Source organism: Pararge aegeria, chromosome 4 (assembly GCF_905163445.1).
Source record: "Pararge aegeria chromosome 4, ilParAegt1.1, whole genome shotgun sequence".
Lineage (NCBI taxonomy): Eukaryota > Metazoa > Arthropoda > Insecta > Lepidoptera > Nymphalidae > Pararge > Pararge aegeria.
Genome location: NC_053183.1, coordinates 5,494,272 through 5,513,178, shown reverse-complemented (window position 1 = coordinate 5,513,178; position 18,907 = coordinate 5,494,272). Strand labels below are relative to the sequence as shown.

The following is an 18,907-nucleotide window of genomic DNA, read 5'->3' as shown; positions in this document are numbered from 1 at the left end:
GAGGAGAAGTTTAACAGACTGTGTGAAGATCTGTAAATGATAAGTTATATATTAGGGAAAATTCCGTTGTAAACAAATCTCTAATGTAAACTTGCAAGTCTAAAACTAGTGCAGTTGTTCTTTCATTTCTTAAAATGAAAAAGATGGCACTATTTTTAGATCTATCAATTTGTTATGTTTTGAGGGTTGTGTGCAACAGAAAAATTACCGTTACTTACTTAAGGTAATTGGTGTTACGATATAAACAACGAAGACTTTAAGGAAAAACATCGCTATCGGACATAATTAATTCCATCACTTTATGAAAAAGTGTAGTTGGTAAAACCAGAAACGAGTCATGTAAGTTAGTACTTTTTTGGTAATAACCTTTGCTTTCTAGTGTTGGCATGTTCGACTACCTGAGTTCGATTACCAGTTAGGGCCAACAATTGTTAGGTATTTTGTTTTCTGTTGAGAAATTCTCAGTGCCAGCCCGAAGTGAAGAAATCGGAGTTGTCCAACACCGTCTAGGAGAAGACGTTAAGCGTTACGTTACGCGTTATTATGTAGATGACTGGGAATAACGACCAGTTATTATCTACATAATAACGCGTGTTGGTGCTATGTTCTTTCCTTGAGTAGGGAGGCTTGCGCCCAGTAGTGGGATGTGATAAGATGATGGTAAGGATGTCACTATAAGGCTTGCAAATCTAAAGTAGTTTTTACAGATAGTTAGTTAGTAGTAGTTCATTCAACATTACCTTATGTAACGTCATAGTATTGTATTGATTACTAATCTCCTTACTAAAAAGGTACACAACTCATTATTTTATAATTGTGAACACTCTTCATTGAGTCTAAAAATGAGAAAACTCTCGGGCGGTCCGTTTGTAGGTAGGGTGGTTACAAGATACGGCCAAAGCCCCCCACAAGACCAGACCAGAAAAAATTCAGAAAATACAAATTCTCAAATTGCCTCTGCTGAGAATCAAGCCCCGGAACCTCCTACGTAAATTGACAGAGCTCACCGTTGCGCCAGGAATGTAGTCAAAACGTCATGCAGAACTGACCTTTTTATTGCAAAAATCGCACTGCGTGGATCTGTGGAAGTGCGTCCGTACAAAGTCATGCACAGTTCTAGCTGGCTGGGTTTTAGGTTGGTTGTTTTTCGGCGCTGGCCGCGGTAGTCGTGCATTCCCGGCGTCTTCCCATTCCCACCAAACCAGCGCATCACCGAAACAAAGGCACGGTTCGAAACCGGCATGGGATGCCAGTTTGTGTGTTTTGCTGAAATATATCAACTGTATTGTTGTTTGTATGTATATCTAGTGGAAGTTGAGCTTTTTGTGTAAAAGCTCGTCCGGAAATCTATTAACGCCAATCGCCCTGCTTATTTCTGCTGCCAAGTAGCACTGCTGTGTTTCGGTCTGAAGGAGGTGGTTGCAGGTGTAATTATATGAGGCCCAAGAGCGGCGATATAGCATTGGGTAGGCGATCGACTTCACCTTCGAGGGCCGAGTTCGAATCCCAACACGCACCTCTAACTTATTTGAGTTATGTGCGTTTCAAATATCTCTTGTTTCAACGGTGAAGGAAAACATCGTTAGGCTACATGGCTGAGAGTTTTACAGAATGTTCTCAAAGGTGTGTGGAGTCAACCAATCCATTTGGAGTCAGTCAATCATTGGGCCAGCGTGGTGGACTACGGTCTTAACCCCTTTTTATAGTGGGCCGGTAATGGGTTGATGTGATGATGATAATGATCTAAGACCTACTCAGTGTTGAAACTGCGAAGTGATGCTCTGTTTATAGAAGATTGTTTTCCACTTACCATCAGATGGGGCATCAGCTTGGCCCTACAATTATTACTTAAAAAAGGACTAACCTAACAGAAAACTGCGCAAAGAACTACTCAAAGGATAGGAGATATTCATGGAGGTCAGAACTAATCTCTTTATTATGTTGTCTTTATTATAACGACGAATTCCGTTGACGCTATTTAGCTATTACATGTGGTGAAAGTCGACCAATACATATAGGCAGGTCAGGCATGGTCTGACGCATCGGAAGGGATATATAGCGCAATCTGTATTTTATAATAAGTGTGGTTGAATCATCGAATTCTACCTTTACCGTGCGTATTCAGTGGTGAGTTGGACATAACTTTCAAAATTTCCTCACAAAAAAGCACTTGAGTATAATAATGTCATAGTAGAAAAACAAACAAACACAATGTTTAGGCTTTCAAGTATCTATCTACGTGATACGTAAATTAAAAGAACTTTAAATTTTTCTCCATTTAAATCTTACCTAAACTTGATATCTACGTCTGGCGGCAGAAACTGGTAACGTTTCATGTGATGAGGAACGGTGGAATCTTGGCACTCACTTAGCAACGCTGCTAGCGGTATATTCAAATAACCTAATAAAACTTCATCTTTCTCTCCCGGCACCGTAGACCACACATTCAAATTCAGATATTTATGATTCTCGTTCAATTTAAATTCGGTTTCCTCGTCAAATGGTATTATCGGCCTGATCGGCACACATTTTGTCCAAAACATTTGGCATATTTCTACGTGCTCGCTCTGCCTGGGTCCGCCAGTTTCAAACATTTCTTCCTCTTCCAAAACGTTTTCTGCCTTTTCGGATACCTTGCATTCGGATGAATCAGTTCTAATTATCGGTATATCTGGATGTTTGACTGTCTTGTTTGTGGCCACGGCTTGTCGCAAAGGGGTACTCGCGCCTGAAGCCGGAGGCGTGCTTCCTGCGGAACTATCCGAGGATTTGTTTTCTACGGAGCATCTGCGTTTACGGAGGCCAAAATTTGCCGGTCCAACGGGATCCGTACCTTTGGGAACTGGCCTTATAGTTTGTGGCTCTGTTTTTTGTTTTACCGGAGTGTCAGGTTCAGATTGATCCGTAGACTTCGATGGTGAATCTGTTTCCTTAAATTAAAGATTTACTTACAATTACTGTGATACTTTGCACAGCATGTCAGATACTGGCAAATAAGGACTCAGTAACAATATTACCATTAATATTCTGATAGTATCTTCAATAGGTTCTGGTTAAAGCACGTGTGCTAGAACTTAACTTGTTAAAGTTAAAGACTTAAAAATTCTAAAGACTAAATTAGTGACCTAATTACCATTTAGAAGAAGAAGATAATGTTATTCATATTATACCGGTCTTGAAAAGTTATTTATGGTTTATATTCTCCTAACAAGTTTAAAGTCTTAAAGACTTGAGTACTAGGTACTAGTCATATGTTACTCGAGTTTTTAAGCCTTAAAAGACTAGAGTAAGTTACAAAATAGAGGTAGTCTTACAGTTAAGTTGTTTTTAGAGGCCGCAGCGCGGATGCCTTGAATTCGGACGCCTTCCATAACCTCTGAAACGCGTCGGAATGAGAAATTAGTGCGCAGTCTTTTTGGTTCGTCCTCTCTTCTTGTGGACCCTCCTGAACCACCTCTCCTCACCCGCACTGTGACTGCACGACGTTCTACGCTGCGTAACAGTTTTCCAACCTGTTAAAAGTCGTCGAAAGTTAAATGCAAACAATTGCAAGTTTCTGCGAACAGGCACGGCACGGCCTTTCATTTTTTTTATAAATAGATAGATACATAAACGGTTTGTTAGATTCGATCATTACCGCGGCTAACATGAGCGAAGACTGTTGCATTATAACAGCATAATAAATCGAGGACGACTTACTTGAGCAACATTAATGACTGGTTTATTATCGATGGCCAGCACTACATCATCGCGACGCAGATCGGCCCTGTATGCCGGCGACATCGGCACCACTGTGTCCACCAACACCACTCCGACACCTTGGCAGCACACTAGACCTAATGGCCCAGTTACTGCTGGTAGAACCACGTCAAGAACTAAGATGCCGCGGCGGAGTGATACCTATAAGAGACAGTATGATTTGATTGTTCAATAAATCTGTATGATGCAATCTATCACAATTTATTGAGTTACATAAAAATGCCCGACATTCACTTATGTTATACAAAATCCTCAGATTTAACAAGTTAGAAGAGCTGACTTAATCGACAGGGTAAAGTACGAAAAATATTTCGGGCATGGCATATGGATGCATAATTATAGCTTGGGGCATGGATTTTCAATTACTTTGAAATTGTTTCTATTCGTTCACTCAACAAGCAGTTTCCCTGATCTCGTTGATTGAGTTTTCAAAATAATTTCTCATAAATCTTTATTTATTTTATTTATAATGACGATTGGTTCGTACGTAAGGTAATATGGTCATGGGGTATAGGACACCAATCGAAAGATATTCCTCAGTGCTGGTGGACCGAGATCCAACCATTCATCTTTTAAAGTCGTATAATTTGCGCTCTTTTGTGAAAATAGCGGGATGTAGTGTCTGACGTCGTTCATTGATTTTTGTGGAGTTTATGAGAACAGCTAATGTATAGATAACGGTGCCGATTTTTCTGTACCTACTTGCTCAAATCTCTAAACTAAAATGGCAGGTCAGAAACTGGAGCTGTCCTTTCTGAACTCTATCTTCTTGAAAAGGATCTCTATCTTATTACTATTTTAAGACCAGTCAATAAATAGTACTGTTCACCTACCCCTATATATAGTTTATATTATAGATATTTTGAATGTGCCAATGTTAACATGCTAAAAATAAGAGATGTAAGTCTTAAAAGAATAAGTGTAAGCAGTACCCATCCATGTGAGTCCACGGCTAAGGCAGCACGTACAGTCCCATTGGTCCCTGCCCAGTGCAGTCGAGTAACTTCGACTAATCGCACTGTAAGTCGACCGTGAGGCGTGGGACCATCTTCACCTTCTGTACTGCCTGGCTCTGACTTTGGGAAGAATGGTTTATATCTGAAAGAAAATAATATAGCGTTTTATGAATAAGAATATAAACCGTAAGATAAGTTAGGGCTATTTGCACGTGATGGATGGATTTATTTCACAAAATTTATAGCCATTACTTTCAGTATTATGTGAGGATTTTAACGATACCTCATACTTTTGAATCTGTTCGAGCATTCAGAAGTAATGGTGTAAAATAAAAACTCACATACATACTTACATAACGGGAACCCTAAATATTACACACCTCTTTTGGGCAGTCGTGTAAAAATAAAAAGAGTTTTAACTAGCTTTTTATACGGTCCCATTTCAAATGAAGCCATTTAATTATCGAGCGTTTACTCGCTCTTATTAAATCACCCCAATTGTTATCCTTCACTGGATGCGGACAATAAATTCATTGCCTATGTTATATTTAAAACCTTGCAACCTGCCCAATCAATTTGTTTCAATTGAATATCGAAAACTCTTTATGAGAAGGACAGAGATAAAATGGGATAAGCCAAATAATATGGAAAATATGTCACCTAATCTTGTAGTTGGGAAGTGTATGCCTCTGAGCCACGGCTCGTCTGATATGAGCGGCTACAAGAGCTGCCAGTCGCGGTTTGAGCTGCCTTCCTTGAAAGCGACCTCGCACCCGAAGTTCTAAGCGTGGAGGAGCTTCGAATGCTATCGCCCAATGCGTGTAGGGCGTACGTCGAAACATAACTCGAACGTTACCGCTTATGCTTTCCACTGAAAATAGAAAGATAAAATATAGGCAGGGGGAGAACTATCTATATGAATTTACTCTGTAATTATTAACGTAAAATGTGATTACCAGTAATCGAAATGTTGGCAATTTTCCCTAACAACATAATGGCATCCACTTCGATTCTGAAGCTCCCATCGTACTGGAGATCGAACTTCAAGTCTAGTGAGCGCAATCTTGCTCCATCATCTTCTAACTCTCCATTGACCAGACGGAGATTGGTGATGCTTGGAAACTCTGTGCCTACTTCTAGCGAACGGAGCTGTTGAGATAAAAATGAAATTTTTATGTCGTACAAAAGTATCTATAACTTATTTGAGCAAGATGCTCTTAATATTAATTATTATCCCAGATTTTCAATATCCTGATGTTTATAGTACATCTATTTAAGGACGTAGCCAAAAAACACTACTGTCGAACACACTGAGTTTTCACATTAGGATATGGCGCGATATAACCGACATATTGAATCAAGAAAATAAAATTATAGCCAGTTTCACCAGGGATGATGTTAAAATTCTAACGTACATGCAAATCTAAAGCGTAAGTGATTATGAAAATGGTAGCGGGCTAGCCTATTAGAAAGTATGGCAATTATGTTAAACCTTAATAGGTTTGTACGCGATATCGTATCGGAACGCTAAATCGCTCAGCTACTTCGTCAGCAGGGTATCTAACCACGTCCAAAGCCACTGTTTTTTTCCACCACACGCTACACTATAACTTTATGGAACAAATAGACTTATATACATTATCTACGAAGTAAACGATTAGGTAGGTCACGCCCACGGTTTATATTCTGCATCCATTAGGTAAACCTGAGATTTCTTATAGTTATATATTTTTAATTATATAATTTTGACAAATTAGTAGAAGCTTTGTAATATTTTGTATTATAAGTAATTTTTCGTCTTTAAAAACTTTATTTCAAAAAGGCTATTCAATTAAAACAAAACTGCATTAATTTAAATTCCGCACGAAACTTGGGATTTCCTTAAGTTTTCAACGTACCTATATGGCAAGGTTATGATGTCATTTACTTTAAACTTGAGAGGAATGTTAATAATGTATTATTTTAAAAACCATCTAAATTTTGTTTATATTTATAAAAAGTATGCTGAAGTGAGACAAAGGACTTGCCTTGACTCGCTCCTCTTCAAAATACGTATGTTAGGAAGTAAGTTGTTTTGAAAAATAAACTTAACTTAATATAATCTGTAACTGTATTTGAATACTCTGTATATTCATAAAAATATTCATCAGTCAACTTAGTAGGTACCTACCCATAACACAAGCTACGCTTACTTTGGAGCTAGATGGCAATGTGTGTCCTGTCATAGTATATTTATTTGTGTATTACTATTATTATTAAGTAATTTAATCTAAGAGAGTTTTTAATTTTAGCTTAATCAACTCATACCGCGTAGCAAAATAATACGAAATCTCGCGTAGTTACCACCACGAAGCAAGAAAAATCAGTACAGGTAAATAAACAGACGCAAACAAGGCACAAAAATAGAAAAATGACGTTTTCAAAAATGTTCTTGTTTAAATTATCATGAAAAATATACACAAAATATACCGTTAGAGATTCAAATATCTTCCCGGAGGAGGTTTTCGCCAGCAGTTCTGCTAGCTCGTTGGCCATTCGTCGCCGAAGCCAACGCGTATCAGCAGTGCTCTGCTGGAATATGAACTGCAGCATCGCGTTCAGGGCGCCTTCAGGGGTACTCCCTGCACCACGAGTCAGTTCATTCAGAATTTCCTGCAAAATTAAACGCTATTAATTTTTAGGAAAAATCTGCATACTGTATTGACGGCTCCTAAAAAATAAGCTCCTGTAATGATTTACCAGTAGCCTTTTCATTAGCAATCTAGGAGTCGTTTTCGAGTATGCAAATACTTGAACATCGGAATACGATGGATTTTATTTTATAGATTTAATGCTCAAATTTGCCTATTATTTCTCGGACTGTTGACGGAGCGTTTGTTAAACAAAAATCTGAATTTAAGGATTTGCAGCTCTGAAACGAGTGACCTTAGGTCCATTTTACTTTGATGATACAGAGTTTGATATGCGAATACTACTCTCGATTGCGAGCAAGCAAACCTTGTTCTAAGGCTACAGAACTCAAAATGGCTGTTAACTGAGCCGCTATTTGTAAATGGAAGATCAAATATCACGTTGCTTTACTTGAAAACTTACTCTTTGCGTTCATGGGTTACCTGTAGGGCTAGCATGCTAGCCATGCCATAGCTGAACCCGTTACTTGTATTTTTTTCTACAGAGAGACGAGATAATAATGGGTAGACATGAGTCTAACATGCAGGCGCGCTAGCTGGCCTTAAGTGGTCTATGCAGCCAAGTCTATGCCATAAAGGCTTTATTCACCAAATGATCGATTGATTAATGAAATAATAAAAGGTAATAAAAACAAAAGTTTAGATTTGGGAGTCTTACGACCCTATGCTATTTGCGCAAACTGTATTTAGATACCAAAAAAATTCCAACCCTAATCCTTCCATCCCAAGGTTAAGTCGAGCTTAGACTTAAGCTTACTTTGATTTTTATCAAAGAAAATCTACGTCGCTCGCTCGGAAAATACGGGGAAATTACGTTAATTAGCTACCTCGTGTAAAAACATCAAACGCGCTGTTTTCTTATTTATACCACTTTACTCTTTTCGGGACCGAATTAGGGATTTCAGTAATTAAAAGGTTTCATACGACGTATAATTAGATTAGGGATTCAATATACTTAATAGACATAATTATTGTATACAGCCACTATATATATTAATTATGTCTATATTTAACTACAGGTTTTATTATTACTTCCGAAAGGAGACTGCCTAGTAAAGTATAGCTAAAATGTTGCATTAAAAATCCTACCAATATGTATTGATTAATTGGTAGCGAGTAATTTGAAGTCGTTCAGTGGCGATTTCGGATCCTCAAAGATCTTAATTAAAAAAAAACTTGTGTACTTGTGTACACGCGTTAGAAATTATAGCTTCTTTGGCGTAACAAGATAAAAACCTTTTCACAGAGATATAGCAAAATCGCCAAAAATGTGTCGCATAATACTTAATTGATTATGTCGCCTTCTTTTAAAGCACGCAAAAAAACAGAATATATCAAATATTCTGTTTTTTCGGACGCTTTCGGCTCTGTTATTACGGGTAATATTATCTAAGCAACATCAGTTGAAAAGCTGAAAATAGCAAAGACTGGCACAGACTGCCATTTGCGCGTCATTGTTGACGTTGTATGTCACGTCATATATTATATTAAGACGTCGCGTCGTCGGCTCAATTTCCGCGATAGACGTCACAGTGTAATGGTGATTATTAAGAAAGAATACGTCGGCTTAAGTCTGATGAGGGGGGGAAACTTACTCTGAAAGTGGTAAAGTAGACAAGTAATTTAGTAGACTGGTAAAACAGGTAATGAGTTAAAAAGGATTCACATATTTATTTCTAATTATGGGTGAACCAACCGTTTACAAATAGATGCGTTTCTAATTTGGAACAGTAAGCGGCAACTAGTATGCAAAAATAAATATTAGGTCCTTACATTATCAAACTGGCGTTTTCTCGACTGGCCACTTTGATCTCAAATATCACTTGTTTGGTTAGAAGTTACAATTTCAAATGTATTTTGAAAACCCTGATTCATATGTTTTTTCCTATTTTGGTTTCTTCTTTGCGTCACTCAGTTTAAAAATTGGAAAACTTGAAAAAAAAAAATATACGACAAAATACACATCGCCATCTATGATAAACACATATGGTTATAATAGGCATAATAGGATATAAATACCCAGACACTAGAAAACTTTCATGTTCATCACACAAATATTTTTCATTTGGGGGAATCGAGCTCACGGCCTTGGACTCAGAAAGCAGGGTCGCTACTAACTGCGCCAAAATATTGCGTTATTTACGAGTTCCATCATGGCACCAGTGCTGTAGAAACGGCATGAAGGACTAATTATGTGTGTGGCGGCCGTGTCGTAAAAGAAGAAAAACAGTGCGTTTTTGGTTCCAACGTTTTCGTTCTGGCAATTTCGACCTGTAGAACAAGTTCAGAGGATAACCGGAGCACAAATTTGATAATTAAGTGGTATTTGGTAAAATAGTGGAAGCGGAAACCACGTCCGAGCTAGCTGCTGACTGCTGTGTTAGAGATGAAACTGTTTCAAAGCAAATTGGCAAGGTGAAAAAGCTTTAAAGGTGGGTACCTCATGAATTAAGTGCAGCAAACCGACAAAAGCGCGTCGACTACTGTGTTGCATTACTCAACCGGCAAAAGAATGCAGGGATTTTTGATCTCAAAAAATCCTTGAAACCTGTGATGAAAAGTGGATCCTGTACGACGATAACACTAATCGCAATTGCTGAACCCTGATGGACCAGCTAAATCTTTAAAAAGTTCTATGCGAATATTTACTCAAATAAAATTACTTGTGAGAAGGAAGGAAGTGGTGGACTAGTGCAGGCGTCGTTCACTAAAGCTTTCTTAAATCTGGCCAGACGATTGCGGAAGTTTATTGTCAGCAATTGCAAACCATGATGGAAAAGCTAGCTACTAAACAACCGAGGCTCAATTGTGTTGCTGTGCTGTCCTGTAGCAGCAGTGGCCTACCACTGCTGCTACAGGACAACACACTGAACAACAGGCGACTACCAAATTAGAGGAGCTTCAATTAGAATGTCTAAGACATCCACCGTACTACCCGGACTTGCTCCCTCAGATTACCATTTTTTTCGAAATTTGGATAACCTCTGGCAAGGGAAAAAATTCAACTCCGGTGGGGCAGTCCAAAGAGCCTTCAACGATTTTATTGGTTTTTTAGTAAAAGAACTACCTATGGGAAGACAAAAGTGCATAGATAGCAATGGCAATTATATTATTAGTAACGCCAATTTCATATGTAAGGACCCAATCTGCATATCGATTACGATCCTTTTGTATAGGTATGTGGGTAATTGAGATTTGAAAAGCAGCTATTCAAATCCCACTGAAAGGCATTGAAAAAAAAATGCTCGTCTACCTAAACAACTATAAGTACCTATAGAGTGAATCGACCTTTGGTTGACGGCTTTTTGATTTTAAACTGGCACGCGATGCAGAGAGACTGCAGTCCGCAATGACTGCATTTTAAAAATACTTAGGTAGGTGCTATATGAAACCCAATAACCGAATGAAAAACCAATTAAATTAAACGCATTCCTTCATCACTTTATTGTGACAACTGGTTGAATTTGGACCACATCCGTTAAACTTACTTATTAAAATTAAAAACCAATTTATTAAAAGTAGTAATTGTTTTTTAATTTTAATAAGTAAATCAGGTGTTGCAGAGCTTAAAACGTAACGATTGTATAGACTCTGTATAAGTAGAAAGACGACATCAATCGGGTCGCAAGAAGCCGAATGCCCAGCAGTAACTGTGCTGCACAATCACAAATTGTTGTTCTAGCGAGAAAAGGGTTGCTTTGTATCTAGTTTACTTTGTAAACGATTACTAGTAAATATAAAATTAAAATTTACTGTTTTGTATAAAAGATTGATTGAAGTGAAAATAACATGTACGTAGTTTTTTTACATTCTCACCCCGATTGTGTTAGCGTGAACTGTTAGACATTAAGTGCAGAGTAATAATACACAAGCCTTCGCACAAACCTCGCCTCAACATCACAGCTAGAATGAACATATTAATTTAGCGTTATTATATAACTAACCGATGCAAGTTGGAATCTGGCACGGGTCATTTTTTGCATACCTCTTCGATTAGTTACATTTTGAGAACACAATTCTTATTCTGATATTTTCATATTTAAAAAGTTTGCTGTAACCGAAAAATAAGACCGCCTTTTGTATCCTACTTAATGTTGTTGTTTTTCTTAGCTTGTAGGTAGTTGTGTGCAGAGAAAAAGTTTATAATATAAAAATAAAATTCAAGGTATCATTGTAGCAATTACCTCGTGTGAACGTTTACTGGGTTGATTGACCGCCCGTGTTCTATACAGCACTAAGAAGTGCGATGTGTGCGGTGGTCACACGTTGACATGGCCGCAAAGGACGCCACATTTTGGGTATATTTAACCCCGTGTTGACGTCCAAGAATCCGTTTATAGAGCGGTCTGACAAAGCGTTCCCAAATTGATTTCTTTAAACAGAACCTTCTAACGAAAAAATATAGTTTAACTTATGAAATATATTTCTAAACCGATTTCAAGTGGGGGTATAAGCAGCCTGAAGTAAAGCTCGTAAATTGTAAAGTTTATGCAGGTGAAGTAGCATAGACCCCTTTCGCCGTTCCACGTTTTACAATTCAAGGAATACTAAACGTCAAAATAATAAATTACTCTACTTTTATGCCCGTTTTATGTGGACATAAACCGAATTGGGGACTATTACGTCCAACTCGATGGCATGGTTGCTATGATGGTAGACTGTTTTAGCTAAATTTTGCTACTCTCAGAAGTATCTTGAGGAATAATTAATTATCAAACTATTAAAAATTTACTAAATGATTTCCAAGGCCTAGATTAATTATTATACACAGGAAAGTACGTTCAACTATATAACATAAAATATAACTAGATAACCTATATGCCGATTTCTACGCATCCAAATTCAAAAACATAGGACATTCATGCATACTTCGAACCCCAATTTCACCCCCTTGGCGGAGTAATTTCTTAAACCATTTCTTAATTTACACCTACATATTAGAAGGAACTTTTAAATTTAAAAGTTTGCAGGCTTTATAGTTTCTGAGATTTCGTGATGAATCAGCCAGTCCTGTTTACCGGATGAATCAATCAGTCAGTGACCTATCGCTTTTATACATATAGATTGAGCAACCTTTATTGCGTACATGATAACTACTACTACCGGAGCGGAGGTCAAGTTATATCTTTAGCTTATATAAGGGTTTTAGAGCAACCATATTAGTGGAATAATCTGCAGAAAGATTTCGAATAGACATGAGGCTGACTCAAGCCACCTTAAGCTCCATCTTTCCTTAAACTTATTAATTTTTATTTATTTATACTCTTTATTTGCACACAAGAAACGCAGAAGAAGAATAAAAAAAAAACACAGACAGAAGCAGTATACAAAAGGCGGCCTTATCGCTACGCTAGTAGTACTTACCGGAGGTATAAAGAAATTTTCTTTCTGAATGATTTTTGCAAGTAGGGCCTCATGAAATAAAAGAGGCTAGGGCCAATTTAAGCTGAATCTTGACTGTGAACTTACCGGGGGTAAAGTAAGGGGTACGAAAAAGTCTTCTTCCGAGGGTGATTTTTGCTCGAACGGTCTCACGAAGTACAGAAGAAGGGCCAGCGGTACGGAGAGCGCGGAGACTGCTCCGAACAGCGCTGCCATTATTAACCAACTCCAATCCGGCATTTTTGCTTCTTTTTATAACTGTAAACAAGCATACGTAAATGCAACTAAAAGTAACAACAGAGTACCTAAGTAAAAAAATAAGACCCGACCTTTGGAAAATTACATCATACAAGACAATATTTACATCTCAAACTGTTATGTACTTATAAACTTGTCAATATTTATCGTCTAGTATTAAAAAAATAAAATGTTAAATGTATTTAATTCATAATCATACTGATGTTCAGAGATCAGCATCAGGCATGGCGTAATATTATGCTGAAACCAAAAACAACAAGTATCTATATCTTTAAGTTTAACGAAGAATTTTTGTGCCCCGATAAGGGTGGATCGGTGTTGCTATTCTCTGAACTTCTTCTTCTTAAAGGCACGTTCTTAGGATAGCTTCGGCCCTATGCCACTTATCCTTACAAAAAAATAGATATATTCTAACGGTAGTAGGCGATCATTAACTTTACAGGCAATGGAGGAGAGATGTCGGGCCATAGGTTGTTAATTTTTTACTTATGCATCCTTGTATGACGTCTTATTTTTGACGTTATTACAGGCTAGGCCACATTTTTGTTCCTCCACTAACTTCTATCAGCCGATAATTCACAATGCTTTTGTGAAGTGTAGCTGTGCATTCTGTTCTACAGGCTAAAGCGGCAAATTTAATACAAGACTCGTGGTTTCAGCAAGGGTCTTGACGTTTATAATTGTTTTAAAATAAATCGCCTCCAATGCGCAATAAAACATAAGTACCTACTTATCTTTTATTATCTACACATCTACTTTTATTATAAATTCATAAGTCTGCCTGTTTGTTTTTTAATAACGGCAGAAAAGCGTGTATCTTGAAGATGGACGTGTGATAGTTTTTGTACCAGGAAAACATCTCCATGGAAGAACCTTTGTACCTATATAATAAACAGATACCTACACAATATATCGTCAACAGCGTTTACGAATCAGTGAACCGAGAACATCCATCTCTGATAACATAATATTATATACCTAATTTTATGTTCTGTATAATTTCCAGCCATGTCTAGCATACAAATTATTTAGTATCCCCTCGTGACTTCTATCGCAATTCAAATAACCCCCTATATTTATTTTCACTATAAGGCCTAGACAAGTATCTATCTATAAAATCAAGGTGGTCCTACTCATTGGACCTATTTTCATGAGCTCAAAAACGTTATATAACTTAAGTTGTTGAGTGGCTTGGTATCCTGCAGACTACGTGATGCTGCAGCATCAAGTTTGGGTTACCATGTCTTGAAAATACCACCAATGTAACAGTACACCCAAATCAGTTGGCCCCGTTGTCTTGTAGAAAATCCATAAACATGCTGAGCTGATAGCCTAGTGTTTAGGGCTCCGGCCACCATTTCGGGGGGACGGAGTTCGATCTCCTTCCCCGTCACGTACCTCAAACTTTTCAGTTTTGTGTGTTTTCAGTTTATACAATCAAATTAGATACATATTAATAAAAATTTAAAATAATTTTATAAAAAGTTTATTCCACCGAAAACACATTATGTGTACGGAAAAAGTAATTATAAATACATATTACCCAAAATATTTGAAGATCTCCCACCCGCTTTGCAATGTTTAAATGAAAAAAAACATATATTTTTAAGGAAATGTAAAAGTATTTTTTTAGCTAACAGTGCAAAGAAAATGGCACTGTTCGATTAAGATTGTCTAAATGATTTACATTAAGATTAAGTTCATAAAGATATATACTTCCGAACCTGCCATCCTCACCATAAACGCATGTTTTCTAAGGGGATGGATAATTATGCTGGAAAATATTTGTTACAATAATTTATTTTGAACAATAAATAAAAATAAATGTATCACTTGCTTAAACGGTGAACGAAAGCATCGTGAGGAAACTTGCACGTCTGATAGTTCTCCATATTTTTTTAAACGGCGCGTGAAATCTACCAACCCTCACTCGGCCAGCGTGCTTGACTACGGCCTAGACCCAATAGAAACCCAATGAAACTATAGGTTAGTTACAGTAACAGTGGCGTGCACAGAGCTCCAAGTGAGCGTATGCATACATAAATATATCATCATCATCAATCCATCACCGGTCCACTTCAGGGCACGGGACCCACTCAGAATGAGAAGTGTTTTGGCTAGCGCGCTGGCCAAGTGCGGATTGGTAGACCTCACACGCAGTTGAGAACATTATGAAGAACTCTCAGGCATTCAGGTCTCCTCACGATGTTTACCTTCACCGAGTCAAGCAAGTGATACTATATAAACATAACTCCAAAAAGTCAGTGGTGCGTGCTGGAGATCGAACTCGGTCTCCACGAAAGGAAAACCGAAGCCACTAGGCTACTATCACCCCACTAGGCTATCACCGCTTATACATACATAATTGATAATTCGTACTATTGCTTAAATTACTTCTTTATTGTATTCGAAATCTCTGTCATAGTGAGAGTAGACACAGCTTTTATCTATATTAATATTATAAAGACCTATTATATACAATTATAATACAATATAGATTAATTTACCCACAGGGCAAAGAATAGTGATATTATTACGAAGAACAGAGATAAGAATAGTGCATAGACCCACCATGCAGCTCAATATCTTTCGTTGATAGTCCCAACTGTTAAATAATAACTGACACTTTTGAAATCTAAGAGATTTTGTGATTAAAAAAGGAATATTAATTTGAAAATAAATAGTATGTTGAGAAGTGTTTCTTTAAAATAAGAATTATATTAATAGTGTACTTACACGTTATTGGACTGCACCTAAACGACAATATGGTCGATAGAACATAGCGGAATAATTTGTACCATGTAATTACACGTAGACCTAATTACCTAAGATAATTACTACTATGTTCTACGGCGATCGTAGCGTGCTAGCCTACGCTTCTCTGTGAGTACTTCACATAATGAGGGGGAGGTAACAAAACCATGTCAGTGTAGGGGAATGGTAAATTTGAATAAGTTAGGTACGCGTGCTTAAACCCGGGCGGGTTTTCTCTCCGCTATAATAAACCAAAAGCTTGCACAAAGCGATTTGCTTTTGACTAACGATTATGTTCTGTTAGGAGCGTGACATGACCGATTTCAGACCATTGCAAATTAAAACTGCATTTTATACTTGCCTAAATAAAAATGACCTGAAGTCTTATGTTTAAAAAAATTTCTTACAGATAGTAAAATATTCCATCCCAATTTTTTTTTTTTTTCTTATATAACTCAACGTGTACTTAAATGAAAACCGAAATAATACTTCACATGATTTTCAAAATTCAAAATTCAAAATTCATTTATTTCAAGTAGGCCTAATATAAGCACTTTTGAAACGTCAAGTCTGTCTGTTTGTAGTGATTCTACCACCGGTTCGGAAGGCAGATTCTACCGAAGAAGCTTCTAAGAAGCTTTAGAGGTACATTATGTACTGTCTCTGACACTTATCTGTGAACCGAAAACCTAGTAGTATTTATGTGAACCACTGCCATAGTTTTTATTGAATGAATTTAGATCCATCACGTGCGAAATTAAAATCATTTGACTCCTGTCACTTTATAAGGTACGCGTCGCGTAGCGTAAGTATATGTCGGTCTTTTATTTATAATAAGTAAACAATTAGAAGTCCACCAATCCGCATTGGGCCAGCGTGGTGGACTAAGGCCTTAACCCCTTCTCAAGGCCGGTAATGGGTTGATAAGATGACTAAAAACAGAATAAAATAAATCGTTAAGGGTTCGGGGTAATTGTTTAGGTCTCCCATACAACAAACGTGATTTTTTGCTCGATAATACCGGCAACAGGTAGTCGATTGAAGTATTCACAGAATATTTAGTTATATAGTCACGTCACACAAAAATAAATAATTAAATTCATAACAAAAAAAAATTAACCCATACACAACAGACATGTTTTACTTGTCGTTTTTATAGATAATGATAAATAAGTAAGGAAACCTTTGTGCGCGAGTCCGATTTGGACAGTTTTTTCCATAGGTCATTATATCAACCAATGGATGTCATCTGCTGGATATATTAGGTATTTTGTAGGAATTCCCACATTCCACTGTGCGGCTCAAATATTATTGCAAAAAGATACCTAGGTATGTGTAAACCATTAAGGATATGGCTTTCGTATAATATGTCTACTACAAGGAAGATTTGATTTTGATTTCGATTTTAGAATTAAAGAAAACCTCACGTTTGGTTTGCTTTGTATGGAACGTATGCATAAGCATGTACTCCTCATGCATAGGCAATGAGCAACCTAGTTCATCAACACGGTTGTAAGATAAGAATTTCCATTAGTTAGGTTGGTATGGCCTATATTCCTCATGCTACCGCCGTGTACCACACACTTTAGGTCGTGAGTACCAATTACTAGTGATATATACCTAATCTTTAACCCGCTAAGTGGCTTCAGAATAGGGGAGCGTGTTTAGGGTTTAATTCCCCTTCAAGGTGGCAGAGGCATGTGCTCCGTGGAGGATAATGTTGAAGATTATCGCTTTTGTTTCGTTATTATTGACTTTGTTTTCGTGGGGATCACATCATTAGGAAACCGACTTTGGAAGAAGAAATACTTTATTGCACACAAAAATCAAAATATACATTAAATAAAGAATAAACAAAAAATAAAAATCAGGCATACAAAGGCGGCCTTATTGCTGCGAGAAATCTCTTACAGGCAACTACCTTACCGTACCTTCGGACCTTTATCGTTTGGAGTTGCTACGTGGGTGTAAGCTTTATATCTCTCTCTCTCCAATCCGATAGGCCTGCGCCCACAATAAAGAACAAGTTGAAAGATGATGACGAAGTTACTACTCCCAATACTAGTAATATTTACTCCCAATTTATTTTTAGCAGTAGAATACTATACTTCTTACCTAATTAAGTAGTACCCAGTAGGTATAAATTTTGTTATTTATATATCAATTAATAAAAATTATAATTATTTGTTTATTTAAGAAGATAACTAGATACTTAGGAATAAAAATAATATTATAATCGAAAGTTTATATACTTATTAGACTTAGCTTTTATTTTAAAAGATCGATATAATCACAAAATTAACTTCAAAACCTCTAAAAAGTATAATCAAACGATAAAAGGAGAGAAAAGCGATCAATCACCCAGAAGGCGCTAGAATGGTATCTATATAATCTGTGCTCCCATAAAAGTGCTAATTGGAGAAAACCCGTTAGAAAAAAAAAAATAACCCTCGCTTTTGCAAAAGCACCGGTAGGTAATTAACAATTAATGATTTACTTCCGCATCCACCCTAATAAACGCAACACTTATTTTACCGAACAGTGATATACAAAAACCAACCCTTAAACGATTCAACCAAGGCTCTATTTACAGCTACTTAGCAACAGATAAAGACACAAAGCCTATGTTATGGCTAAAGAAAATACCAAGCATCTGTTGTAAAAACTCACCTTCTGCCGAGATTTATCTAAAACTAGAACTACATAACATCAATACATTGTTAACAACTAAGAATTAATTGACACTTAATCAGTTCCCAAAATCGAAACCGGTGAATTTAATGAAACTTTATTTATTTCTGTACAGAATTTAATTTAGAAAAAAAATAAAGGTAAAACGCCTGCCGGTAAACCAGCGGCAAGGGATACGTTGCGTTACTGACATTTTGCTCCAATATATTTTTCAAGACTTCTTATGTCGCATGCGCTAAAGTTAGCCAATTGTATCAAAGTTCTTACAAGTATTGGTTCCGTGCTGAGTTCTAATGCTAACGTGTAGTATAAAACGTGGTTTGTTTAGAATTCGATAAGCAATCAATCAATCATTTTATTTATCGATGATATTTTGATTAAAACAAACACGGGAAAGAACTTTGTTTGATTAGGAGA

General features: G+C 37.0%; 1 protein-coding gene across 2 annotated transcripts in view; it reads right to left on the bottom strand.

Moving 5' to 3' along the window:
- LOC120637839 (PDZ domain-containing protein 8) overlaps window positions 1-18,580 on the bottom strand; it is a 28,556-nt gene extending 9,976 nt beyond the window's left edge. For both annotated transcript variants that reach the window (XR_005659459.1, XM_039909869.1), the window contains exons 1-10: window positions 18,470-18,580; window positions 12,875-13,045; window positions 7,185-7,367; window positions 5,672-5,864; window positions 5,376-5,586; window positions 4,692-4,857; window positions 3,700-3,900; window positions 3,315-3,512; window positions 2,290-2,930; window positions 1,050-1,266 (exon numbers count right to left, since the gene is read on the bottom strand). Coding sequence is in view for 1 of the 2 variants with exons in the window: in XM_039909869.1 (XP_039765803.1) it covers window positions 1,050-1,266; window positions 2,290-2,930; window positions 3,315-3,512; window positions 3,700-3,900; window positions 4,692-4,857; window positions 5,376-5,586; window positions 5,672-5,864; window positions 7,185-7,367; window positions 12,875-13,027 (2,163 nt within the window). In the remaining variant the exon portion in view is untranslated. The remainder of the gene's footprint in view (window positions 1-1,049; window positions 1,267-2,289; window positions 2,931-3,314; window positions 3,513-3,699; window positions 3,901-4,691; window positions 4,858-5,375; window positions 5,587-5,671; window positions 5,865-7,184; window positions 7,368-12,874; window positions 13,046-18,469) is intronic.
- Window positions 18,581-18,907: the final 327 nt, after the last annotated feature.